The 27,964-nt window shown below is 40.6% G+C and overlaps 1 protein-coding gene across 3 annotated transcripts; it reads right to left on the reverse strand.

Moving 5' to 3' along the window:
• Positions 1-7,542: 7,542 nt before the first annotated feature.
• Positions 7,543-18,860, reverse strand: PVALB (parvalbumin). Of its 3 annotated transcripts, none has more exons than XM_063321914.1 (5): positions 18,586-18,860; positions 18,206-18,273; positions 16,098-16,230; positions 15,584-15,693; positions 7,543-8,578 (listed from the first exon to the last, which is right to left on the reverse strand). In XM_063321914.1, the coding sequence occupies exons 2-5, from the start codon at positions 18,264-18,266 to the stop codon at positions 8,556-8,558; spliced, it is 327 nt and encodes a 108-aa protein (XP_063177984.1). In that variant the 5' UTR covers positions 18,267-18,273; positions 18,586-18,860; the 3' UTR covers positions 7,543-8,555. The 3 variants fall into 3 exon arrangements, with proteins under 3 accessions (XP_063177984.1, XP_063177976.1, XP_063177971.1); XM_063321906.1 differs by lacking the exon at positions 7,543-8,578 and adding an exon at positions 9,966-10,183 and having other exon boundaries at positions 18,586-18,852; XM_063321901.1 differs by lacking the exons at positions 7,543-8,578; positions 18,586-18,860 and adding an exon at positions 9,966-10,183 and having other exon boundaries at positions 18,206-18,291.
• Positions 18,861-27,964: the final 9,104 nt, after the last annotated feature.

The raw sequence follows: 27,964 nt of genomic DNA on the forward strand, positions 1-27,964 counted from the left end.
AGTGATGGAGTCACTACTAGGGGTTCCTTTAAAATGGAAAAGAAAAATTAATCCCAGGTCTCATTATCGCTTTCACTGTTTACTCTTCCATTCCTGAATCCTCCATCACATAAAACAGGTGTGCAGTTATTGATGTTCTCCATCACTTATGTCTAAATGGCTTACCTCCTTTTTCATCTTTTCTGCCTGCTGCTCCATCCTCCAAGAAATTCACTTGTCTCTGTGTTGTTCCATTTTGCAATCTTTGCATTATCCTTTGTTGCCTATTTGTAATATTGTCCTAGTTTACTGATAGGTCTGTATGCGAAGGCTTTGAGGCTCCATTATGGTGTACTTGAGATTTATTGATCGTGGCTGTAATGTAGTGGTATCCATCAGCATTTACCGAGGCCTCAAGTATCTCTACCATTTTACACTGGGATCAGTGTAATAGAAGGCATAGATTATGTTGGAAGTGAGATATTCATTGCTATTGAAAAATTCTGCGTGGAATCTGTCTGTCTCCTTTCAGTTTGCTGCTTTCCTATTAGCACCATGGTCCTCAGTCCCATTCCCTCATTTCCTACTTAACTCCGCATGCACTTGCACACAGAGTTCTTAATGGACTTGTGTCCTCTCTATTTCTCCTGTCCTTGTACCCCACGCTTTTTTTTCCCCACAGTCTCAGTCTTTTCCTCTGCCTGACTTCTCACAGGTAAAAGTTGTTTCCTTACTGGCATTGACAGTGATAGATTAAGGATGGAATTACTTATCTACACCTTGTAATCCAGGCAGAATCGCAGTCTGCTGTTAGCAGTCCACAGGGGTTGCTGCTGAATAAATTGGAGTACTGGTAGCTGTGCTCACTGAAGCTTCTCTCATCTTGAATACGTGAGAAAGAGAAGGGAAGAGAAACCCTGTGGATTTAAAAAAAAAACAACTCAAAACCAACAGAGGATGATGTTCTTACCCTAGAGAAGTGTTTATTAGGTTAAATCCTGTATTTACCAGCTAAAGAGAAATAGACCACTCTTTTTCTTCACACATTTAATTTCTTCCTCAAATAAAGCAAGAGTCCTATGTGTGGGAAGTGCCCCTTCTCTAATGTGAGCAGGATAAATTGACCTGACGGCCACAGGACCCTGAAATCTGAAGTCACATTCCTTTAGGCAATGGTCACAAAACAGCAGAGAAATTGCACGTGTCTATGTGCGGCTCACATTTCGTCGGGCTACAGAAGCCAGCAATGGTGGAACTGCAGCTCCAGTAGGAGCAGCAAGGAATTTCATAAGCAAGGTAAGGCTTTACAATGAGGATCAAACCAAGGGCATTCAGTCTTTTAGATTGATGCATGGCTTGTGTTTCAGATTCTGTCGGGCACTGCGCAGGTCGCTTTATTGTCTCCTTCACAACATGTACCTGCTAAAAAGTGATTTTTGTGAAGCAGAATTCACAAATGTTCCTAGGACTTGTTTTTGTAGTTATTCAAGTATAGATGCAAACATTCTGGGTATGTTCTGAGTTGAGCAGGTTACAACCTGTAACTTGAATGTGCTGCCTAATAAAAGCTACCGAGGAAGTAATGTATCTTTCCTTGGAGTAAGGAATGCTTCTCAGGAGGGCATTAATGTTGAGGAAAGGAATTAGTAGATCTTTCTGTAAGAAATCTCTTAAACCGTTTCAGCAGTTCTTTTTTAAATCTTAGGTTACTAAAAGAAAACAGTGTGACAAAACAAAATCAAAAATATCTTGCAAACGGGTGAATATTCAGAGTTCATGCAGCTTTTAAAATCTGTATAAAGTCTTACAGAATCAACTATGAGTGTTTATTGATATGTCTGGAGAGCTTTGAAAACTGCAAGAACGGATGTGTAAATTTTCTTGTAGATTTCCGTTCTTTACACTTTCCCCAAGTAGTAGAATAAATAGAAACTTCATCTATTTTGAGGGCTATTTCATTTGGCATCCCCCAAAATTGCATTTTGTTTCTCTTCAGAGTGGGGCTATTAGCACAGAAGTATGAATTTGGATGCTTTCTATATCACTGTTGATAATGGCATTATAGTTCCAGGTCTTCAGATTTTGCTCTTTTGTGGTAAGGACTGAGACACGGATATGAAGGCTTTTTGGCTGAGACTCGGTGCACTGAAATGTAAGATGATTATGAAATGGTTGAATCAGCCAAAGGATTTGTTGGCAGTTACAACAGCACTTCTGACTGATGTGGTGTATCTGTCGTTTGTTTTCTGACCTACTATGTTGGGAAAGTGGCAGTTAGAAATGAATGGTGGTTGTGGCATCAATGAAAAGTGGTAAATTGTTAGACGTAAGGTAGGTACCTACAAGGCTGTAAACTTGATTCGAGTATGCTAATTGTAACTTATGTCCTCTCTTCTGATGAATATGGAATGAGGGACAGATTTCTCAAGGATGCATTCAAATCCACAAGAATAAATATAAGGAGAATTTTGGGGGAATAAAATGAGCACAACCACATAATTCTTATTCCTCTTTGTATTAAAGCAGTAGTAAGCACTTAATAATTTGCTATTACCTATACATTTTGGTATCTTTCTAATGATACATTTTTTTAAACTGCATTGCATTGTGAAAATACAGGAAGTGGAGTTTGTTAACAATTAAAATATTAGTATTAAAAAAATCCTTCCAGGCAACGTTTTCAAAACCTGAAGATGTCTCTGAACCATTTGGCTTTTCAGCAATGCATGGACCTTCCCTCCAGTAATCAGCAGTTAAACATTTGACCTCTTGTCCTGTGCCTCTTCTGACCTGTCTAGAAGCTCTAGTGGCAAAGTGGGAATTAACAGAGAGTTACCGTGTTCTTACCCCCCGAGGGCCTAAGTATCCCCTTTGTTAATACCAGTGTTGTACCACTGTAACACCAGTGAAACCAACTGTATTTTTGTACATAAACCATTAATTGCTCAGACGAGGCTCTCCTAGAATTTTGTGTATGTCTGGAAAACTTCCAGCTTGAATCTTTATTTGTTCTTGCACATGGAAGCTAGAAAAATCAAAGTCACAATTCAGTGTCAGGTTGCACTATAAAAAAGAGAAATCTAGAAGGGCTACAAACAAAGCCTAAATCTTTATGTAGTTTTTAACAATATATTCCAAAGCATTAGACGTGAATAGCTGACCACGGCTCTGGAACTTCATGCAGAAAGTCTTAAAGCTGTGTAGATCTCTGCTTGGGGGAGTGTCTGTGACAGACTGAGGACTTGCTGTAGCCTTGTGTGTGCCCTGAACCTCTCTCAGCTGTGAGTACGCTATTGTTGGAGAAATCACTGTCATGCTCTTTTGCACAGAGTTGTGTATAGGGTGTTTGGATGCTGGTAAGTGAGCGTTAAGAATTCTTCTGCGTCCTGGGGAAGGGGTTAATCTGTTGAATACAGAATATATGACATCTTTAAATGAGCTACCCATAATTCCAGCATGCCAGTCATTATATGGTGATGATGATTATGATATCAGCTGGGAATCTTTTTTTGGATCTCTAGCTGCTGTCTGCTTAGAAAGCAGCTGCTACGTTTACACTAATGCCATATCTTAAGTTAAAAACTGTAAGATAGATTACATTGAATTAATGAGATTTATTAAAAAATAAAAGGTTATATTCTGTTTGTGTTTTTAGGGTTTGAGTGTTCAAGGTTTTCTCTACAGGCATGACAGCTAGATTTTTTTTTCCCCTTGCTGAAAACCAACAGTCAGCCACGTGACTCAAGGACCTGGAGCTTTAATGGAGGAAAGAGAAGAGAAATATTTGAGACTCCTAATTAAATTTTCAAGAGTTTACAATACTCTGTTTTCTATCATCTCCACTTTTCTAACTGGTTAATTTTTAGGCACAAACTTTTCCACCTTATCTATGTCCTTTCTTTTCAAGGTCAATTTATTATAATGTATTTATATTATAATAAAACCTTTTCTGCTCTAAGCTTTTCAAATCCCCCCTCTAATCATCTCCAATCCATCCTGCTCTGGATTTCCTTTTCCCCAAGTCCCAGACCCTGAATTTCTGTGTTGTTCACCCTCTGGCCCCTGTCTCAGAGCTCTCTGTCCATGTATTGCTGCTCTCTCCTTCAAAAGCAAGGCTCCCCCTCCTGCATTCTCAGTAGCTGTTTATACCAGATACTTCCTTCCCGTTTGCTGCTGAGCCTTGCTGGTCGAAATCTTTGTGACTTTCTTCCTACAGATGTAGGGCCTTGGTTCCTGCTTCTGATGAAGTCTTAAACATCTGGGCTACGCAGTGAACTTATAAAAATTCTGAATGAGAAGGATCCTGAGCTCGTAAAAGTGGAATACACACAGGAAAAAAATTACATGGGAGCCCTTCATTGTTATGTGTTCCGTGATTTATCTTCAATAGACTAGATGAAATTTCAGGTTAATTTTGACCTATCAGGGCTTCAGTGAGAAATAATTTAAGTTCTTTTGTATCAGTTATCTTCCTTTGGAGCATTCAAAATGAAGATACATTTGAACACGAGGATCCTCAACAGGCCAAAAAAAGACGTAGACTCATTAAATCTATGGGCAACTGTCTCTTAAGACTCCTCTGCTTTGCTAAGAAGGCTATCATGTGTGAACAAGAAAGTTAATACATGCGGAGAGGAACAGAAAAACACTGGCTCTAGTAATGGAGATTGTTACAGAACATAATTGAACACTGACTGCAGCAAAGCTAGAAGGAGACTTGCATTACAATGACATAAAATCTTTATTTTTTCCCCTAACCTCTGATTTCAGCTGTCTGACTAAGAGCAGGTGCTGGGCAATAGCTCAATTTCAACAACCATTGCAGCTGAAAGAGTAGATGCAATTGTGCTGTATCCAGCAAAATTGGAAATTACTTTAAGGGGGAAGGGGAATGCAAATGTTTTCAGACAGAAAATCTTCATTCATCTGCAGAAGGAAGCATAAAATTAGCACAGCCACATAATTCTTATTCCTCTTTATATTAAAGCAGTAGTAAGCGCTTGATAATTTGCTATTACCTATACATTTTGGTATCTTTCTAATGATACATTTTTTTAAACTGCATTGCATTGTGAAAATACAGGAAGTGGAGTTTGTTAACAATTAAAATATTAGTATTAAAAAAATCCTTCCAGGCAACGTTTTCAAAACCTGAAGATGTCTCTGAACCATTTGGCTTTTCAGCAATGCATGGACCTTCCCTCCAGTAATCAGCAGTTAAACATTTGACCTCTTGTCCTGTGCCTCTTCTGACCTGTCTAGAAGTTCTAGTGGCAAAGTGGGAATTAACAGAGAGTTACCGTGTTCTTACCCCCCGAGGGCCTAAGTATCCCCTTTGTTAATACCAGTGTTGTACCACTGTAACACCAGTGAAACCAACTGTATTTTTGTACATAAACCATTAATTGCTCAGATGAGCAACTCCTAGAATTAAAAACTGATGTTGCAATAAGATTTTGACATACTGATTCAGGCACTGACAAGATCCTTTCACTTAGATTTTCCTAAGTGGAAGACCAAATGAGTTTATGAAAAAAACGTCTTATCTAGCTGTATGTTCCATAAGCTTATGAAGTGCCTTCCAGTATTTTTATTTGGATCTTCTGATCCATTTACTGTTGTAGCTCATGCAGTCCCTTCTATTTTTCTGGTGGCTGCAGAAGGGTCTCTAATATTTGTACTTACATTAACTTCTGTCTTTAAAGCTGTATCAACCTTTCTTAAGCTTTGTTACTTTATTAACCAGGAGAGCACTAACCAGAAATGTAATTCCTTCCTTGTGAAGTAATTATCCCACATTAGGGGATCCTACCATCTGGGAAGGTTTTGACGATTGATCTCTCATGCACACAGCTAACCCCCTTCAGACACATTTGGCTTTCATCTCTCTTGCTTAGGAGAAAAGTTGTTTTAAATGTTGGAGCTCTAGAGAATGTTGGGATTTCTAGAGAGTTTGTCTCTTTGGAAAAGAGAAATGCCAAAATACTCGCTCAGAATGAAGGTGCAGCAGCTCAGGTTCAACTGCATTAGTCATGAGAGAGATCAGGACCTAGAGAATATATTTTAATCACTGGGATGTGCTAAAGCCTGTGCTCTTGTATTTGTGTTACCTACAGCTCCTGCATGGTGTTAGAACAAGAATATCAGCACATGCTTTAGCCACAGCTGAATTCTGGTGTGTTAATGCATGCCATATAATTTCTTTTTCATTTGCAATTGATTTATAAATAAAAAAATGTGTTCTGTATCTGCTGACTACTTAAATCTCCATCTGAGATTTTAGAGTCAAATGAAGTTCTTTTGTGTTTTATGCTTATTAATAAAAATTTTGTGGGCTGATTTGTGTCTTCAATTAACCTTGTATAAGTTCATAATATTTGATGATATTTTGTTGAGGCAGAACTTGCTGCAAATATTGTGCAACGCCACAGTTTTTAATTCCATAACAATATCAACTCTGTTTCGGACAGAATATTGTTAGTGTTTAAATATTGTAGCACAGAGGCTTTGATAAAACTATGTGTGTGTTGCTGGAGAGGAGAACATTAACTGCATTTCCAATCTTTGGAAGTATTCAGAAACTAGGGAAAAGTGTCCTTACTTGCCCCCAAAAGATGCAAAATCAGAAAAGGCGAAAGAAGCAAACAAGCAAGTTTTGCTTTGATGAAGTGAACAAAGAGTGGAAGCAATCATAGGACATTAGGCAGTGATGAGCTCAGGGTCGGTGGATAGGCTGTAAATATAAATCCTAGCTCAGCTTCTGCAAAGTGAACAGGTGTTATGGCCTCCAGTCCATTGATTCCCAAAATAAGACATGTGGAAAATTGCTGATCCATGAAACTCCATTAAGAGCTTGGCAGGACCCTTAAAGCATAAACAATTATGAATTTGTTGGTTAGGGGTTTAAACCCTTTTTGTTAAATGCTAATGTCATTTGTTAGGAAATTATGCTTTGTCTATGACTTGAGGATTTGGCTCTTCTTCCTTTTGAACTGTAGCGGAGAGTGAGCTGTATTTCCTACCAATATATAATACCAATGTGAACAAGTTGTGTCTTTTTTTGCATGTGTAAACATAATTTACATATCTTAAATCACCCAGTTCTGTCTCATTACAAACCATTGGCTGTGAATCCAAGGAAAGGATGTGTACTGATTATTTAAAATTTTGTTTTCAACATGGTGGCTGGAGTTGCAGGTTTTTTTCATAACTTCTACTGTATTACAACAGGGGAGAAAATTATGGAACACTTACTGTCCAGGACAAAGAAGTAGTAGTAAGATGCCAATTAATAAATTTAAGGTAAATGTTTTGTGGAGAAACTTAATTTTGCTCCTTTGCTTATGCATGTGAAAATTAAAACATCTTTCTTTATTAAATAGTCCATTGCAGGGTAATGTGGATTTTTTGTATTTATCAAGCGTACTATAGTCCACACTCTGCTGGAATCCTGGTTAAATTTTGTAGTAAATTCTGGTTCCTTCAGTCTTTACAGTAGTTTCTGTGACAGTCTTAAAAAATGAGTGTGATATGAAAATGAAAAAAAATAACATATTGCATGTATAATGTTTTATTTTATGTTTTATTGTAACTTAAAATTTTGCATTTGTTTGCTGCATTTTGAAGCCACTACTAGACAACTTTCATCTAACAAGAAGATTCTAAGAATTTTGGTTAATTGGAAATGGAGCAATTCAAGATTTGGGGAAGGTTTGGAAGGAATTTGGGTGGGAAAAGTAAGACTGTAAGATAAACATTGAAGAGCCAGCAGTGAAAAAAGTAATAGTTTGGTGGTGATTGATACAACAGTAATTTTAGGTTTGTGCAGAGATTTATTTTTATTACACGTGTTTGAATTTTATTTTTCTTTAAATATTGAAATTTGAACTTTGAATTTAAAATACAGTTGGAAAAAAAAGTGGTTTGAAACAGATTTTATGAGAATTCTGATTACATAGGTTCTGAGTATACCAGTTGCATATTTGAATAAACTGAATATCAGGTACTGTCACCATGAAAAGTAAAGATGGTACTTTGAAGGTCTCTCTACCCGTTGTGAGTGACATCCATATTGTAACTTTTTTCAGTTTGACTGTCAAAGGGTATTTCTTTTCCTGTTATCCATTAGTATATAGCTGAAAAATTTCAGGCCAAATTAGGTACTCAATGTTGCTTGTTCAGGAGTGATTGAGGGTATAACGTGATGAAAGACCGATAGAGAAATCATCGGGGTCTACAGACTTTTATGCCAGTAAAATATTCCCATTAATGTTGTTGTAACTTACTTTATTTCACATAATGTACTACAAATAATTTTTTAGACTCATTAATGGCTATGTTCTACTGTGCTATTTTTTGTTAAAGCCCTGGATAAAATTTCAGCTTTCATGCCATCAGGTGAAGCATTAAAATATAAATCCTTGAAGGTTCAAAGAACAGAAAGACACTGTAAAGGGCTTTGCTTACATAGCGATTTTTATGCCGATTCTCTGATTCCGTGGATATTCATTCGTGATACTTCAGTACTCGGTTCCTAATGTTTTTACTGTAGCGCTGTATACTCTTGTAATTACACTTTATTGCCACTTGAGGTCAGCAGCTGCCGAGAAAAAGTAAATAAACGGTCTTGCTTCACTGCAATCCTTTTTATTTGCTTTATTTAGAATACTTAAAAATCAATACATTATTCAGATCTGTATATACATTGTGCAAAAGCAGAGGATTTCTTTTGAATGCGCAGCAGCTTCAGCAAAAAGTCTTCCTTGCAAGTTACTACAGAGTGAAAATCTAGAATGGCTTTAGGGAGCGTTTATTGGCTTCCCAAGTAGCATTGGGTAATCTCTCTGGCAGACAATGGTACTCTGTACAATGTGATGGTGACAGAGTTTCAGCCTTATCTTTTTGTTTATACTAAATTAGTGACAATAAATCTGAATGGAATAAGGTATTATTGCTGCAGAGAATAGTTTGGAATCCAGCAATGTCAAATATGCTTCCTTTTTATTCCAGTAGTAATCAATGTTCTGTCAAGATGTGGGGAAGATGTTGCCTAAAAATGATGATTTCTTCCCCCCCCCCCAATCTTTGCTTTAAAAATAGATAAATAAATAAAAAGTAAAAAGCGTGAGCTCGGTGACAAAGTTTCTGAATAGGATTTGGGAAACAAACGTTTAGCTCTTGGCTCTGTCATAGGCTTACGGTTGGCTAATCACTTCCTTAGCTTGTATTTCAGTTTCCTGTATGTAACTCAAAGAATTCAATTCTCTGGTAAAGTTTTAGAAGAAATAATTTTTGATGGGATTTTTTGAAATAAAATTTTAACAGTGGGAGGGTCAACAGTAGCATCAGACCTGAATCTTGGTGTCCACTTTCCTGAAATTCATACTGTTGTTTCTTGTGAGTATTCTGTTTGTTCTGTCCTAGATAGTTGTGTAACATCACTAGTAAACATACCCTGGTTTTCAGAAGTGACCGCTTTTTAATAGTTTACGAAGTTATCCCACGCATGATTGGCACCAACTGATATTCCTGTCAAACCTTTTATCCAAAAATCCCCCTGCACCAGGCAAATTTAACAAATGATACAGACAAGTATCAATTTACCGATCACCAAAATGCAGCAGGGAAGATGTAGGTTAAATATTAGGAAATACTTTTTAGCTATAACACTGATTAAGTCGAAAGAACAAACTGCCAAATGAAGTTGGGTAATTGCCATCACTAGAGATTTTCCAGGCTATGAGTATGCATCCATTTAGCAGGGATGGCTTAAAAATAATGCAGTCAGTTTTGCCACAGTTCAGAACTTGGACTGAATGACTCATTATATGCATGTTTTATCCCAAATAATTTTTTAAATTTATTCCCACTTTACCCTAGCGAAGGATAAAGCAGCAGGGATGTCATCAAAAAGAGTAAATTTTTCTCTCAGCATGTGCCAAGCCTACATGACATAAGAAACAAGTTATAGTGAGAGAGAATAAAGCCCAGATTGATGTGACCTTTATTATTTTAACAGTGTCTTTCAGCACAATTACAGAGTTGCGGGATTGCAGAGAACAGAGCTGGAGTATAAAATAACATAAATAAATAGAACAGGAGCCAAAGCAGTCAGCAGGAGGTGGTTGGAATTGGGCAGTGAAGGATGGGTGAAGGGTTTGCATTGGTCAAAGCCTTTATGATTCAGCCACCAGAGTTGCAAATTCTGGAGAAAGGAAAAATTGAAAAAATAAATATTAAAAAATAAAATGTAAAGAAGGAGGAAGCATATTACAATGATTACAGAGTCACTGGTGTAGCAGAAACATCACAATAACAGAAGAACAAAGAAATCCAAGTTAATTGAAGGGAAAGTATGACTTGGGAAATCTTACAGTGAAATGAAAGGATTTTTTGAGGGTAAGGGAGATATGTTATACGTGCCAGACTGTCAAGACTGTCCACCGCTATTAATCTGAAGAACTTGATTAGTTCCCTGTTATTCCTTTGTAAATCTCAATGGGATGAAGGCAAGAATGAGAAATTTAATTTTGCAGTGAGATAAATTTCCTTTATATCAGAGTTTGGCAAAGAGACTTATTAATGAGTCTTTCGGAGCATTCATGTCCCTGTATTATAAATATATTACATTTAAACTCAATTTTGTAATGGCAAATTGACTGAAAATGACAGATTACAAAAACAAAACCTGACACAAACCTACGTAGCAATCTCTACCACATTGGTGATAACAAGAAAAATTCCCATGATCTCAGAGGGCCAGGATTTTACCCTGTGGCTTTTATGAGCATTACGCCCATAATATTTACATAAATGTATCTATCTGCGTTTTGGGTTTTTTTTATGCTTTGGTATGTATAACGCCTTTCAGCAGGGTGATAAAGCATGGAAAAGGCACATTTGTATCCCAGTGAATAGCTGCCTGGCATACTGCACTCTGAATACTGTATTACCCAAGGAGGTTATAATTCCTAACTCCATCTAACCTTGGAACAGTTACACTTGAGAATACCTTGCATGGTTGTGTGTGCCTCAGAGCATTAAAAATGACAGACTGGAGGGAATCCCAAGAACGGCAACAAAGATGATAAAGGGATTAGAGGGTATACAGAGAGAGTGGTTTATAGGTTTAACATAATCAGCTGAGAGGAAAATGACAAACAGGGGAGGCAGTCATCTGTAAAGGCTGAAGGGAAAATTATTGACGTTTGCCATAATGAGGAGTAATGTCCTGCAACTAAAAAAGACAGATGAAAATTAGGCATTTTAAAGAACATTCTAATGTTCAGTTGAAAAATGCTAAACTCTTAACAAAGTGAGATCTTTACTGACTGGCGTGTACAAACAGATACCACTTTTGACGACGTTTCCAAAAATCAGGTTGCCAAATGCTGACAAACCATACTGGAAAATAAAAGTGTCAGAGGGTTTAAATTAAATCCAAATTTATCCATCATTTTGAAAGATGTAAATCCAAATTAGGATTAGTGATGCAGATTACTTAACACAAAACATGTATAAATCCTGTGTACGGTGGGTACATAGGTCAAAAGTGTTGCAAACTGAATTTAAGAGATAACATAAAATACTTGTGGTAGAAAACTAGACTGTTCTGGGCAAAAACTGAAAAAGGCTATGATTATTAAATCACTGTGTGAATAAATCCTGCAGAGAGAAACATGAACTGCAATGGATGAAACCTTTCCAAAAGGGAAAACTAACTATGCATATTCTATTAGAACAAGTTGTCATGCTTGTTACAGCTAAATTAAATCCTTTTTATAATAATTTGTATCTATGGAATATGTTTGGAAAAGGTTATTCAGACTTGCAGCCAAATATTTTCTATAATACGTTATGATAGTGATATTATCACTTAATGGCAATATATTTCACGGGTACTTTCTCATAGCCAGCAAACCATAAAATACTCCTTTTTGAATAACTGCTATACGCTTTATACTTTTTTTCCAGGATTTTCAATGGACTTTAAATACTTCAAAGCTGTTCCGGTTGAAATATCTTATAAACTAGTTCACTATTTATTTTCCCATGAAGCTTAGCCCAAATGCAGGTGGCTTCTGGAGGCATTGTTACGAAGTTTATTCATATATATGCAAAACTGAGATAAGGCACTGTATATTAGCCCCTGTGTGATGGTAATTCTTGTAAATGTTTATTGCCTCTGACTGGACGGTTAATGAGAGAATCCTTGTGATGGACTACATCCTGTTTTCCAGTCGTAATTCTCCTTCCAAACAAAATTATATCTTTCTTTGCACAAATAATAGTTTTAAATTACAAGGGTTTAGACTATTTTGTCATGCAGAACAATTTACTAGCTACCTTGTGTCAAAGCTCTGACTTAAAAGGAGAGGATTGTTTCACTATGTTCAGTATAGTTTAGTAGTTTATAGCAGTCTAATGCATGCCCTGTAGTATTTTACTGAAATGACAGATATAATTACAGAGGACATGTAGGCTAATGATTTCTCTCATCGGATTGTGTTTTTTACATTATCCGTACAATAGCGAATCTGTTTAGGAAACTTCATAAGCAATGACTTACACTAATTCATTTTAGAAGATACAAGAGCACAAAGAGGGATAAGAAGAGGAGGACTTCCAAAAGATTTTTCTTTTCTGTTTTGACTTTTTCCTGTGGCAAGATCATGACTTATCAGTTGTAATTTTGAATGCTTGATGTCTCATTTTTACAATGTTTAAAGAAAATAAGTGAAATATTTTAAAATGTCTGCAGAAGTTGAGCTGTATCAAGAAAAATATTTTGACTTACTGGGATAAAAATTTGGATTTGTTCTGTCTACAGTGCATGAATTTTAAATTCTCTATGTACTTATTCAAGTCTGTCAATATCAAGAAACTGAAAGTCATGATGTGCATGTCCAGTACTAATACACAAAACAGAGTAAAAAAACCATTATGAGCAGAAATCTTCATTTTCTTTTCTCCTCTTTCTTATAAATGTTCTCCTGAAGCTAACAGAGCTGCTTCAGCATCGGTTCCCAATCCAATCTGCAAGCTAATGTTTGTAGTTTTATTAGGTAACCTGGCTTTGTCCTGAAATTTTTTTCCTGTTCATCCTCTTCTGTTCACATCAGTGGAAGATGAAGGGTGCTCAATGTCACACAGAAGATGATCATGTCTTGCATGAACAGGCTGCAAATTTTCAACTGTTTGAAAGTGGCAGATCAGCCACAAATTACAAATCTTGATCAGACAAGAGATAAGCTAGTGGAACTATTTCTGAGCTGAAGAGTCTTGCAGGAATGAGAAAAGGTTTAAAGCACGAGACCTAAGAGAAAATTTGTAATGTGAGGCCTCTAACTGGAAGAAGGCTGATTAGGTTGAGATTAATGTTTGTGATGATAGGTCTGAGAAAGATGGCTCTGTGGTGTTAAAAATCCATGAAGATTAATTCCTACAAGTGCTATGGGCTCCCAAGGGACAGTGTTCAAGGGCCATGTAGGGAATTAACATTAACCCCTGTGAAAGGCTGCATGTTTGTGATCATTTAATGGTGTACGATGCTGATGTTTGAAACAAGGGGTAAAGGTGAGGCCTGACAATTCAATTAGGGAAACAAAGAAATGGTTTGCAACAGAAATACAACATTGCAATACTGAATAGGAATGTGATATACATTCCTGACTTTACATTTCGTTTACATAGGTAGTTATAATCTGGAATTGGATTTATGAACCAAAGGAAATGCTGGAAAGTATCTGTCATCCTCGTCCTTTGGTCGCAGTCCCAGCTGTTAACTTTGCATGTATTTCAAGTCTTTCTGGTGTAACAATTTGCTGTTGGAGCCAAATTTAAGAAATGGAGAAGAAACAGATAATATTGTATAGTAGGGATATGACCAGAAGAAGCAAAAGAAAAAGGCCCTTCGTTCTCTTCTCATTACCATTTATAAATTCAGAGTAATTCCAGTTCAAAGTTAAGGAAGTGTAGAAGTTACAGAAGAAAGAGATAAGAAGAGGTGTTTCGTATTGCTTTCTTACAATGTACTGGCTTTCAGGCATTGTTTCAACTTTAAAAAAAAAGTTATGGTCAATCTTAAATAAAAAAGTTAATGCTATATCCTCTTGTATAAGCCAAAGTCATTCTGCAATATCGTTCTTTTATTCCAGTTGGTACTGCTGTTGTTTTCCAGCCTTCCGGGAATAACTGCAAATGTATCTGATGTGAGGTTGGTGGATCAGCTGTAGGTTTACTTACCTGAATCAAGTTTTCCTGTTAAAATCTTGCCCACTGATTTTAGTACCACAGCCACTAATTTTAATGGGAGTAAGGAGGACCCATATAATAAAGCATACAAAATGTCAAATAACGACACACTCCTCGGGTTCAGTAGCACTGCTAAAGTTTAGCAGGAACTTCCCCTAAATGTTTCACAGTTGCTTCTTTGCAAGTGTATTATAATCATGACCTGAGAAATTAACAGGCTTTACTCTAGAAAAAGGATCGTAGTCACTGATATGCCAGTGTGATTATGGACAGGCAGTTTCACCAGTATATTACCTGACTAATATGTCAGTGGGTGATTTTGTACGTCACTTTTTCAGCTTCTGAACTGGGAACCTATGTTAGTTTACCTTATTTTGCTTTTTATTACTTTTTTAATTGCTTTTTAGTTGGAGGCAACATTTTTTACAAATCCCAGAGATCAGGTAACACAGGGAGATGTGAGGTTTTTTTAGATATTTTTTAGATTTCACCCTATCATATGGCTTGTCAATATGGTGAAAACTTAGCAATTGCCTGCTGCCTAGATGATTTAGTACTCTGACCACAAACCTCTGCTACTATCTCCTACAATAAGGAAAGATTTAATTCAGAAATGCATCTCTTCATGTCTGTTCCAATGTGTCTCGGGGATACAGAAGAAAGAGAAAAAAGGAAAAATGTTGTATGTGGGCTAATTTGATTCATCTCAAGGAGGAACAGAAAACAGCAGTAATTTTTTAAGCAATGCTGTGAGAGGAAGAGTTGTTCTTTTCTTGTAGTTCTTACATTTAGTGAAAGGGAGTGACAAGCTTTCTCAGCTGTGAAGACCCACATAAACACTGGCAAAAGATGGGTAGACAGCTACTGTATAGAAATTCTGTAGCAACTGACTGTACTTTGAATTTTAAGAGCACTGCTTTGCTAAGTCATGCATTACTTTCCTATTTACTAATCATCAAGCAGAAATGCTGGTACTCAGCTTTTTTTTCTTTCTCTTTTCTAAGTTTTATAGTCAAGCCCGAGTCATCCGCACTCCACTGAAATCAACAGAAAAGTTAAACCAATTGAAGTAGAAGTTGGATCGCTACTTGGTCCTGTGCTGTAGTGTGCCTTAACTGTTATCTAGATTTCTGTAAACTCTTGCCCCCTCTAGTGTCAGAACTTGGCTCCTGTTCCCCCTAAAGCCTGCAAGCAAGGTATGGCAAATGTAGCAGGACTTGGCATTCCATTAAATCCAAGTTGTGCCCTTCAGAAGGTCACAGCCCCCAGTGATTCCTAGATTTCCTCAGTCCTTGTATATAAGAGTAATATTCCAATGTTACTGTCAAAGTTTACTCCTCTAATCACATACCATCAGCGCCAATTTTACCATCACCGTCCTTATCTCCAGCAGCCAGAAGAGCCTTCGTTTCTTTGTCTGATAGGTCTCTTCCCTCTGGGGTAAAGCCCTTCAGTACAAACCTAAAGAGGAGGCATGGAAAAAAGGAAAGTTTTTTTTCCAGAACAGTTTCACTTTTTGTGTATTTTTACCACTGATTTGATATCTGAGTTGGAGTCTATGATTGTGTCTTCTGTTATTGACCTTCTTTAACTTTCAGGAGTGCTTTACTCTGAAACTGCATTTGAACAAAGAACTACCTGCAAGGTATTGATCATTCATGTGTTTCAGGGTCCTGCAATAAAAGCTACAGCTAGCTACTTCCAACACACTTTAGATCATATAATCAGCAAACAACTGATTATTGCACACAAATACTAGTCAAGAGATTGAATTGCATTCTATTACCTGGAGTCTTGTGAAAAAGAAAACAGGAAAATAGACTCTTAAGGCAAGATTATATGAGAAAGGACATATCTTTACTTACTTTAATTCTTCCTCTTCAATGAAGCCGCTTCGATCTTTATCAAGAATATGGAAAACCTTCTTCACATCTTCTGGGCTCTTCTTTTTCAATCCTACCATCTCGAAAAACTTCTTGTAGTTGAAAGATTCAGCCGCTGTAGGAGATGAAAAGCCAGAGAACTGCTTAGGGAAATCATTGAAACGTATACCAACGCATACCTGTGGTTTTCTTCCGTACTGCTGCGTGTCCTACCCTGGGAGGCACCGTCTGCCCCAGTTGTGGTAAGAGCTAGACATAGGCACTGTAATCGTCCATGCTTCACAGAGACCAAGTGAAATAAACGAAGGGGCAGAGGGGCAGTGTCTCCATTTTGCAGCTGAAGATCTGAGCTACAGAGGGATGGAGACTTGCCCAAGGTCACACAGGAAGCCTGTGATAGAGTTGGGAGCTGGAGTCTAACATGCTTGATCTCATTTCAGTGCCTTAACACCGTTTTTTTTTTTTCTAAGTTTTACGCTAAAACAGTCATCTGAGAGTGGACTCTGACTATTAGATTGCTGTCATTTTTTGACATTTACACCGCCGGAAAAAAACCAACAAAACAACAACCCCGCTCTTGCTCAACTCCGGAGCCTAGCATTGACGAGAAGTGTTTCAAGCACATGGCTATTTCAATTTTGTTTCGTTTTTTCCTGAAGACTTACTAGAAATCAGTGTTGCGTTTTGACCGCTAAAGGTATGTGCAGTCGTGGTTTGTAAGCTCAGACACTGCAAGGGAGCGCCGTTCCGTGTGCTGCCTGCAAGACCTTGTGAGGCACGCTCGGCGCGCAGGAAAAAAAAAAAAAAAACCAAAAACAAACCAAAAACAAACCCAGAGCCCTTGAAATCGGAGCCGAGATAAATGAGTTTACCTGCTCCACCTCTCCCGTCCTTTAACTGCACCCGCTTTTGTCCCACCCATGTAGCCTAACGACTGGATTAGAAAGGTGTGGATTAGGAATCCAATACAGTGACCTCCAAAACGTGCTGTGGACTTCTTTTTTTTCCCCCATTGCATCCTTATTCCCGCCGCAGCTTTTCCTATTACGTAAAATTAAGGAGGCTCAGTCTTTCGGGATCCGCTTCACTGAGATCTGTCGTTAGTTGCTGCTAATTGCACCTGCTCCGGGACTTGGAGCAGACCCCAGAACAATGGAAGCTAATGAGAAAAGCAGCTGCTGGATGGAGCAAAGCAGTTTGTCAGTCCCTTTGACTCTCCGGCTGCTGAGTTCATTCGGGCTCAGCGGGTTTTGCGCTTCTGCCTGTGTGGGAAGGTCACCGCACAGAGCAGGACAGAAAGAGGCTGCTCTCCCGGGTGGTGGGATCAGCCAGGTAGTTTTGGGGGAAAATATAACGTGTGCATCCTGCAGCACCATTGTTGGCGTTTCCTCGGGAGCAACCTTAACTACGTGGATCCCTGTAACCGCGAAGAGGGTTGGCTGTCGGTTTAGGGGTCGCGATGAATTAGAAGGGCAGGGAATATCTGAAAGCCGGAGGGGTCTGAGAGGGAAGCATGGATCGCTGCAGCCATTCGTCCTGCAAAAAGCTTCTGCAGTCGAGCAGTGCACCCTTTTGCTCTACTCTTGTTTTCTGCTCCATCCCGAAAAGCAAAGCCCACCCCGGGGATTCCACACAGGAAGTAAGAAAAGAGCGGTTTCTTATCTCCTTGGAACGAGAAACAGCAGTTCTATAATACCTGAAACTGAATTTCGGAGGTCAGTGGGAAGCTGCCGACATCCACGGCTGACTTCCTTGTCCCACATCAAGATATAATCCACCCCGGGTCGCCGTGGGTTTTGTTCCCTTTGAAAGTATCCTCTCTGTAGAAGCAGAGTCTGCCCGCAATTACTGCTTGCCTTCCTTTAAGTATTTCACCTCTCTAATGTGCAGAGCAACTTTGCTGAGGATGTAGCCCTGCACCTGATAAACCTGTCACGCTTTCACTGCACTTCTGAAAACACATCCTCATTTGATATTTTGTCTAGCAGGATCCTTTAATCTTCCCCGAGTTTAAATAAATACACTGCTATCCTCAGCTGAAGAGGCGAAAGGGAGTAAAAGAGAGGGGAGAAAAAAAAAAAAGCACTCACCTGAAAAGGCTCCCACAGCCTTCTTGATATCCTCAGCGCTGAGCACGTCAGTCATAGCCATCCTGCAACTGTTTGAACAGGGAAGCAAGTGCGAAAAGATTAAAAAGTGCTTTTCTCATCATTTCTGCTCATATGACCAAAGCTGCAGTGCTGTGTGGGGATGGCACACCGGGAGAGGCTGGAGCCGTGCCAGCTATATAGCTCTGCGTGGAGAAGTGCCACGGGCTGTCGCTCGCCAGTTCGCAGAGCACCAAGTAGTCCACAGACGCGAGGGTTCGGCTAAAGAGAGGGGACGGGGGATGCCTTTTGCGGGGACCGGGGTGGGGGAGGACGCGAGGTGGGGGGGGTCGCTCCCTGGAAGGTCGGAGCCTGAGCCTTACTGGAGCAGCGCCAGAGTCTGTCGTGATACCGGAGGGGAAAGAGTTGTGCCAAGGTCAAGTTCTCGGGTGCGGTGGAAGAGCCGGTGGTGCAGAGCAGAGCCTTTTCCTTTAGTAAGTCAGGACGAGCTTCACCAGTTACATTCGGTGATGAGTAAGGAACTGCAGCATATGCCAAGCTTCAAGCTGCTCTTGAGGTCGGGAAGCAAATGTAATGTAGCTTTTGAACATTTGCCTTATCGCTCAAACACTTTAAACATCCCCCCCTTCTCCCTCCCCCCTCCCCTTCACGCACATATTCCTTTTAGACCTCGTTTCTTTCGGGCCAGTCCATATTAAGCATCATCCTCGCTGAATTAATTATCACATCCCTGCGAATCCCACAGATCCCGTTTGTAATGCACAATATGCTGCAGAACCTTCCGCGATATGATATGGTGAAACGAGATGCGAGGTGACAACATGCTCGTGCGGAGCTCCTGTGCAGTGGCGGGCTCCTCAGGCGGGGCCGGGCACTTCCCGACACCGCCAAAACAGAAAGATTTAGGAATTGTAATGTGTTTTCTAGGGTTGTTTTTTTCTCCAAGAAACTGTGCCCATATGGCAAGTAGTCCAACTCGTTCTCAGAGCTTGGGCGGGAGCCATTGGGCTGAGATAGCCAAGGTTAGGGCCCAGTAGTAGGGCAGATCTCTGCAGGAGCATTGGCATCTCTGCTTCAGGACAGATGGGGGAGGGCAGAGCGGTGGCAGCGAGGTCCCCGCGCTGCCACCAGCGGGTACAGCCCGGTCCCGCTGACGCAGTGGCACCCTGGTCCTGGGAGAGCGGCCTGGAAAAGGAGGCGGCTGCTGCAAAAACTCCTGACGCTCCGTCAGTGATTCCTCAGAGCTTTTAAAAGTACGAGCCCCCATCCTTTTCTGCGCGGCCCAAGTTCAGCTATAACGGGTGAGTCATCAGCATGTCACTCAGCGCAGAAGGACGGAGGAGGAGGTGACATTGGGGTCCCCCCTCTTTTTTTTTCTTTTCATTTTTAAACAGCGACTCTTCGTTGTGGGAGGGACTGTCGTTTTTCTCTCCCTGGAACTTCCCCCCCACACACTATTTCCGTGTATTTCCTGAGATACAGGAGAGGCTTAGCTTTCTCCAAGGACAAACAAGGAGACGGATGGAGGAGCCGAGTCCCTCTCCCTAAGCTGAACGCATCTTCTCCCCGATGGACAGGGAAAGAGGAGCGGTGCGCTCGGGTGCTGGACCCGAGATAAGCTCCAGCCCCGCAGAAGGGCTCCGCAGGGGTAGTTCCGGCTCAGCTGCCCGCCTTGTTTCGGCGCTGAGAGGTGAAAGGGTGTGCGATGAAGACGGTACCCGGGTTACTCGTGTCGCTTGCTATAGCAGGGTTCGGCTGGGAGAACGGAGTTGAAAAAGCCTGGTGTAGCACAGGTTAAAACCCAATCGTTACTCTGTTTTACGCCTAGGTTAAATGTAGACCCATCAATATACAGGTATTTACAAGAGAAATCAATGTGCACGAGGTTCTGTAATTGGCGTGCCTTTGCTTTTCCTTAACAGGCGGAAGAGGGAAGAGTCCCTCCTGGTCCCCAGGGCAGACGCCTGCGGCCTGATGCGACGTGGCCGTCCCGCTTCCCTGCTCTGCTCCGCTCGGCATCGGTGCGGTCTGCAATGGAGCCGGACCTCAGCCCCCACGGTTTCTTTTGCTTTCCTACGAACCTTTTGCAAACCCGTTGCTGAGGTTTCCTCGTTCTTGGAGGCACGGATCCTCCTTTTAGGTCCCTACAACCGGGAAGGCCCCCCGCCGGGGAGGCCAGGGAAGATGCTCTCCTTGCGGCTGAGTCGCGTTTCGGTGTCAGCCCCGCTCTGCTGACAGGGCAGGGCACATTTGGAGGGCTGCCCTCGGCCGTAACTCAAGCCGGTGGCTGGCAGAGGCGATGCGCAGCGCTGCCTGCCCTGCTGGCAGACGCCCATCGGCTCAACTAGCCTCATGCCAAGCAAACCGGCCAGAGGCGCGTCGCTCCCCGCCGTCGGAACCGCATTCCGCGGCCGAGTCCCGGGGACGGCAGCCCCGGCAGCCCCCGCCGCATCCCTAACGATGCGCCAAGCGTTTCGCTTTCCCTCGTCATCGGATCCGTCGGGCCGCTACGGCCTCATCGTGCTGTGACGGCGAAAAGTGAGAGGTGCCAGAAAACCGAGATCAGGTGGAGCCGTTTGTGGAGCGTAAATAACACTTCCCCCAGCTTCCCGTCCCCTGCTCAGGAGCCGGGAGGCCGGACCGTCCGTGGCCAGAAGTGTGAAAGCAGCGACATACAGGTTCACAAAGCGGACAGTGGGGGATCTGACACGGAGGGGTGGCTGAGGCCCGTCCCTGATCTCAGCGGTGCATCCCTTTTAAGGACAGCTAGCAAACTTTTAGAAGCTTTTTAACCACCGAGCTGTAGTCAAAACTGTTATGTTATTCTAATATAAAAGGCGTTTCACGAATTGGCAGTTTCACACTCGACCCTTCACCTTTTTCTCATCATCCCTGCGAGATGAATGACGCGGTTTTCTTTATTTCTGAGATTTTGCCAATTTTCCCGCCCGAACTATTTGCAAAATCCACACCGTGGATTTCCAAGTTGTCTGCACAGAAGCTTTCGCATAGATCAACTCCCCCTTCCAACGGCGCCAGAATGATGATATTCTTACTAGAGTAAACGATCAAGTAAATCAAGTAGAAATCAAAACGCCCTTCTCAAAAGCAAACAATTCAGGGAGAATTGCACGAACAGCAAGAAGCCCCCACGCCGAGCAGAAAGCCGGGAGTCCTTTGAAAAAAAGGTGACACGTTTCCTTTATCTTCCTAATGACCGCACCAAGGAGAGCAACTTCATCCCATCGTTTACTATCGTCTGTGCATAAAGAGAGATTTCACTTCTGCGACGTGTTTTGGTTTTTGCCCTTGGTTCACGACTGAGCATTTCAGTAAATTGTGTTTCCCGAGTCCTTGCTCGCGTGCTCCTTCACTTTCCCCCCTCCCCTTCCTTGTTTTGTTATTTCCATTTTCTCACTTTCTCCCCTCCTGTTCTCCTCGATCCCCCTCAATGTGTTCACCTATTTCCTTTTAATAGCCCTTTCTTCTCGTTTTCAGACTTCTCTGCGGGAAGCCGTTCCTCTGTGTTTGGAAGATTTGCACCTCTTTGCCCCTGGGCTTTTGTTTGTGGGCAGGGGATAGGGTCGCAGGGATGGAAGAGATCCTTATCTGCTTTCCTTCGGGCGAAGGTCCTGGGTTCCTGCCGGGAGCGGGCGAATCCTCGTTTGCTGTGGAAGTTTGAACATTTTCTTGCTACTTACCTTTTGGTTCTCTCCTAAGCACGCTTGAAAAGGGTGTTAGATATGGAGGTGGTCAAAAAGAGGTGGAACTCGGGGTAGGAACCCCACTTATATAATCTCCCCTGCTCTTTCTATTTTTAGCAGGTGATACCCACTTCTCACTGGTATCACATATTCAGGGATTTTGGTGGCGGTGTCACATTAATCTTTCCCTTAACTAATCAAGGAACACTATTAATAATCCTTGGCACTCACCTTGCCCTGGCTGTGAAAACCTGTTACCTCGGCAAACTGATGGTCCACTTGAAACTTTATTGTTAAGGGTAGAGGCAGGAGGGATGAATCAGCTATTTGGGGGCAAATAGGCCCTTCATCTTCCATCAAATGGAGGTGGCAGTGTCAGGGAGATCCATCACGATGAATCAGGAGGTTTCAGTTCGGGAGCTGGGACTCTGCTCAGAAGGATGCGAATAGGAAGATGCAGCCTCCTCATCAGAGAGAGGGAAAGCGAAGACTTAACTTACATCCAGGAGTTAGTCCTTTTCTCTCTTTACCCCCGGCAGATACCACTCGAAACAAGAGACAACAGCCCTAAACTGCCTCCCGCACGTAAAGCTGCAACATTCAGCTTTACTTCTTGGCCTTGAAGGAAGGCAGAAATAATTTTTCCTGCAAGCAACAGCTTTCAGGGGCATCCAAAAATCCGCATTCTGGGCCCCAATGGACAAGGCACTTGTAGAAGTCTAAAAAATGTACAACCTGAGCTTTCTTAGGAGAGGTGGAGCGTTGTAAATGAAGAGATACTGTATATACAGTCATAATACATTGACTGTAACCTTTTCGGCATATAAATTCTCTTTATGCTGAATTGCTCATTCCAGGGAAAGACACCTTTGAAGACACCTCTATTTTTACTCTGTCAAGCAATAATAACAACAATAAAAATGCCATTGAGGCCTATTTGCCATTCTGTAATCCATCTGGGGACACTTTTCTTGATATTTAATGTTTTTCTGGCAAGAAGAATCATTTCATAGAGGCCTATGAATCACATTTATCGGGAGTATATTTGTGAGTAAAGAAAAGAGTATTTTCTGTTTCAGGACTCAAATCCTGCAGTTCTTAGGTTAAAGAGCAACCAAGGCTGTTGTGATACAACTGAAATTATCTTTTGGGAAAGGCAGGTGCTGCAAAAGTGAGATTTGTTTTTTTCTACCTTGATTAATTGATCCTGGAATGGAGGAAAGATAATTGAGGTATGTACAGGATAAGAATATTTAAAAATATTTCTCTACTGCCAGTATCATTTTGATGCCGAGTTCTATGATAAATTGGAAAATCTCCAGCAGCTTTAGATAATTTCTAAAGAGGAAGCTTTATTGAATCAAACATGACAAAGGTTAATTCAATCAGTTTAATGTTCTCTCTCTTATTTATTTTTATTACACTTCCTGTAGTGGTTTTTGAATTTTCAGTGTGCTACAGTAGTAGGGGAAGTAATATTACCTTTCAGGTAGCTTTATTTCTCACAAACACTGTGTCTGTACCCTAGTTCAGAGCAGGTGAGGCTTTGTATTTAATTACAATGTGAGATAGATGACTCTTGTGGGTCCAAATGTTTCAACCAACAGCTGTGTTGCCTTTGGAGCAGTATGTTTCACAGCACCCTGTTCGCTAAATACAGTGATGTGGGGTTTGCGTTACACTTTCACATATCACATACCCTTGATGTTGTCCCAAGATTAGATTCTGGTTTAGAGATACCAGCATCTCATGGTGGTTAGCTGGGTGCTCTATTTCCATTTGGTAGCTGGCAGAACAGCTATTCTCTCTCACCTTCTTCTGGCAGTTTAGAGAAGATAAGGACTGCAGAACCGTCTTTTTGGCTACTGGAGTGTGATTTCCATTTCCGTCTGTTCCATTGGGATGAGTGCATTTGTCCACTAGTGAAAGGAGAGCAAATGCCGGGCTAGTCATTGTGATTCCTATGTGTAATTCAGCCATGTGAAAGCAATCCTGATTAGTGGAAATCCTTTCTTATCCTTTCAGTTAGTTCCTACTAAGGCTTATTTACAAAGAGACAAGCGGCTTTATGACCTTGTTGGGCATACAGTGAGGTCTTTGGTATATGTCAAGTCATTCATTAATTGAAAGTGGTTTTGTTGTTGGGATTTTTCTTTTTTTGGTGGTAAGAAGAATACAATCAAAACCTGACACTTCTAGGTTATTCGTACAAATCTGCCTGAAGCTGAAAGACATGCGGAGTTGTGGCAACAGGATCACTGAGAGTCCACCTATGTGAAATGATAAAATTTAGGGAGGAAGTTTGTGTTACCGCACTCATCAGTTTCAGTAATGTGGTTACACATTTACTATAATCTCAATCAGGTTAATTCAGGAAAACATTAGGGCTGGGCTTCCCCTTTAGAAGACATATACACTGCAGAGTTAATTGGGATGCTCATCCGTTGTAATTTCTTTTTCTCTTTCCCACCACACAATTGGGAATTATTAGGAAGATGAAATGTCAAAACCCACATTAGAAGTTGTCCAGAATTTTAGCACGAATCTCTCCTGGTAAAAGTACCACTAAACCTTTCATGTTGGTGAGTACAACTTGTAGCTTTATCAAAAGACACATTTACATAGCAAAGAATGTAGCGCTTATGAAATTTAGTCTGCCGAGAATGTTGTGATGTTGACAATTTTTACGCGTTGGAGAGGAGAATGGGCAAATTCTTGGAAGAGAAATCCATCAAAGGTTACTAAACTCATACAGGCCACATCCAGCTTTGTGAAGTTCCTGACCTAAAGTGGTTGGGATTTGGGGTAGGATTAGGGGAAAGTGTCATAATGTGATTACCATGTGCTTAGATTCCTCCAAAGGCTTTTGTGTATGTCCACTGCTGGGAACTGGATACTGGGTTAAAGAACTAGAGGAAACTTATTTTGATCCGGTATGGTGGTTCTTAGCTTATTTACCTCAGTGTAATTTATAATACCACACATGTGTGAAAAGTGGAAGGATCAGGTGGACAGAACGTATATGAAAAAAAAATCAGTTAAAAGAATGACTCACAGTACCCATAGAAAAACATCTTTTTCCTCTCTAATATAAAACAGGAAACTTCAGTCCATGTTTACTGTGACTGCTTCCATGCTGCTCTTGAGTTCATATATGCCCTCTTTAGGCTGTGTATGAGCATATTTATTTTCAGGTAAATATATATTTTACACTACTACCTTGTGACTGAAAATGTCAGTTGTTTTGTATATACTAATTGTCATTTTCCTTCTGCCAGATAGAGTATATCAGACTGATTCAGGCTTTTTAGGTTCCATTACTTCTTCATAGCCCATGCAATGGACTATTCTTTGGTTTGCCTGAGAGAAGTCTGTATTCCTAAGATCAGAGCTTAGTGGTTCCATTTTCACGTACGGCTCCTCTGATAGTTGTCTCAAAAGCTGGAAACAGCGAATGGCTACAAGAGATACCCCAGAGGCTAGAAGTAGGTCACTAATAGTCCATGCTACCAGTGGGCTTTGGGGACTTTACAGCTTTTGTCGCAAATGGTGTGGAAAAGAAAGTCAAATGTCTTGAACAGTATCACCCAAAGGAGATAATACAAATGAAAAGCAGCAATAGGTGTTTCTGTGTAAAGCCCTGGTGTGAGTTACGCTCAGATTACCACACAAGAAAAAAACTAGTGCTGAAAGAGTAGGTCTGTGTATCTTAACACCTCTTAGCAACTCTCAAATGGATACTTACAGCAGGAAAAAAAGCTGTTAGTCCCACTGGGAAAGCCTGACCCCAAGGTTAAGAGAATGGAAACGGTTTTCTTTACAACAGACATTTGTGGGTATCAGACATTTGTCATAATTGACACTCTGGTGTTGTTCACACTGGGATGGATAAGCCCATGTAATTATTACCACAGGGGTTATATTCCAGAAAAACGAGCACAGCAGAAAGACGGCTTCATTACTTATTCCCATTTATCCTAGGCTGCTGGTAGGAGAGCAGTCAAAGCATTTAGATCAGGGTAAACAGCTTTTGGGAAAATTTGACTTTAGTTTTAGCAGTTGGAATCCTGTGGTAACCCAAATTTTGATAGTTATTTTTTAATGAATCTGTTGTGGTTTTTTTGTTGGTTTGTTTTTTTTTTTTCTTACACTCTTATAATTTGTTTCGGAGCTGTTAGTGCACAGTGAGATGGATTTAAAAGTCATAGGTTTGTAAAGGAGTCATATCTTTCTGGATAAACGGCAAGTGGAAAGAATTTTATAGCAGTGATGCTCAAATGGCAAGTTGGGGCTTTTCCTTCCAACTTCCCAAGTGGAAATTGCTGGCTATGAAAGTCTATAACTAGCAGCAGAAAAGGACCAGGGTAGTGTCAGCTGTTTATTTAATGTCAATATTTCATCAGAAAACAATTCTTCTACTTACATGGTTGGTAAATGAGATAAATCTTCTCATGTTTAGGTCATGATTTGAATCCAGCCAAGGAGGATATCAGTAAATAAAAGTCATTGTTCTGTGTACTACAGACTGTGTTTCAGTCACCCTGATGAAATGAGTTGAACAGCCCCGGTCTGGTAATTAATAAACAGATAGACACAAAACAAACTTATTTGCACTAAAAGAATATCTCCATGTAGTTCACAGCCTGAATCAGACCCAAACACTGAATTTTCCAGTACTTTCTCTTCTTTATCTCTTTAGGTTGCCTAAAAGGAGAACTGCAGGAAGGAAATTTCTACTCTTGTTACCTATGCTAAACTTCTTCAGAGAATGGACGGACATTCAAGTGTTAGCTTGTTCAGCAGCATTCACTTCTGCTGCATCTGGGGTTTTCCCTGAGCTAAATGTCAAATTGAAAATTTGAGTTTATCTTTTGTAGCATTCTTATCCTCTGTCTTCTGGAGAGAATTTTATTAAAGAAAGACTCACTGGCGTATTCCTAAGGGAAGTATATTTTCCCTGCTATTACCTGTGTACCACAACTTCTTACAATTGCCTTTTAGATATTCGTTCTGATAATCATCTTATCACCCTGTTCACAATCTTATGTATGGAGATTTCTTTTTTTTCCTAGGCAACGTGAAAAGAGTTTATTCCCATGTTTGAAAACATTATTTGCAAAATAAGAAATAGTTTTATTGGACTAATCCATTTTATAGAAACTTACATTGCATTTTCTATATTCTGCACATTTGAATTGATGCTTATTATGGGCATACTTTTTTTTTTTCTTGGATGTTTGTATTGTTTCATCTTCCTAAAAAGGTTCACAGTGGTGGTGTCTTACATAAATCACCTTATTGCGGGGACTTTTTGCACTGCTTTCAAAACTTTGTGAATATTCCTTGTGTAGGTAAAATACATGTTTTAATCTAGAAGTGGAGCATTAACATGGCATGTGGTACAGATCTAAATGATACGCAACAGCACTTTAAACTCATGCTATGGGATTTTGGCAGTTATTTGTATGAAGCAGTTTGAGTTTTGATATCAGGAGATATTTGAGTTTTGATATCAGTGGGACACATAAGCTGCTGTCTTGAAAAAGAATGAGATATTTCAGTAAATTGATCATTAATATCTTGCTTTTGGATGAAACAGAGACTCACAAGGTACAAGTGATGTGCTGATTGGCAGCATTTTGCCTCTTTGAAATCACAGACTGGTAGGAGTTGGAAGGGACCTTCATCTAGTCCAACCCCCCTGCCGGAGCAGGGTCACCTAGAGCAGGTTGCACAGGAACGCATCCAGGTGGGTTTTGAATATCTCCAGAGAAGGAGACTCCACCACCTCTCTGGGCAGCCTGTTCCAGTGCTCTGCCACCCTCAAAGTAAAGAAATTTTTCCTCATGTTCAGATGGAATTTCCTGTGTTCCAGCTTGTGCCTGTTGCCCCTTTTCCTGTCCCTGGGCACCACTGAAAAGAGTCTGGACCCATCCTCTAGACACCCGTCCTTTACATATTTATAAGCATTGATGATATCCCATCTCAGTCTTCTCTTCTCCAGGCTAAACAGAGCCAGGTCTCTCAGCCTTTCCTC

Source organism: Chroicocephalus ridibundus, chromosome 1 (assembly GCF_963924245.1).
Source record: "Chroicocephalus ridibundus chromosome 1, bChrRid1.1, whole genome shotgun sequence".
Taxonomy (NCBI): domain Eukaryota; kingdom Metazoa; phylum Chordata; class Aves; order Charadriiformes; family Laridae; genus Chroicocephalus; species Chroicocephalus ridibundus.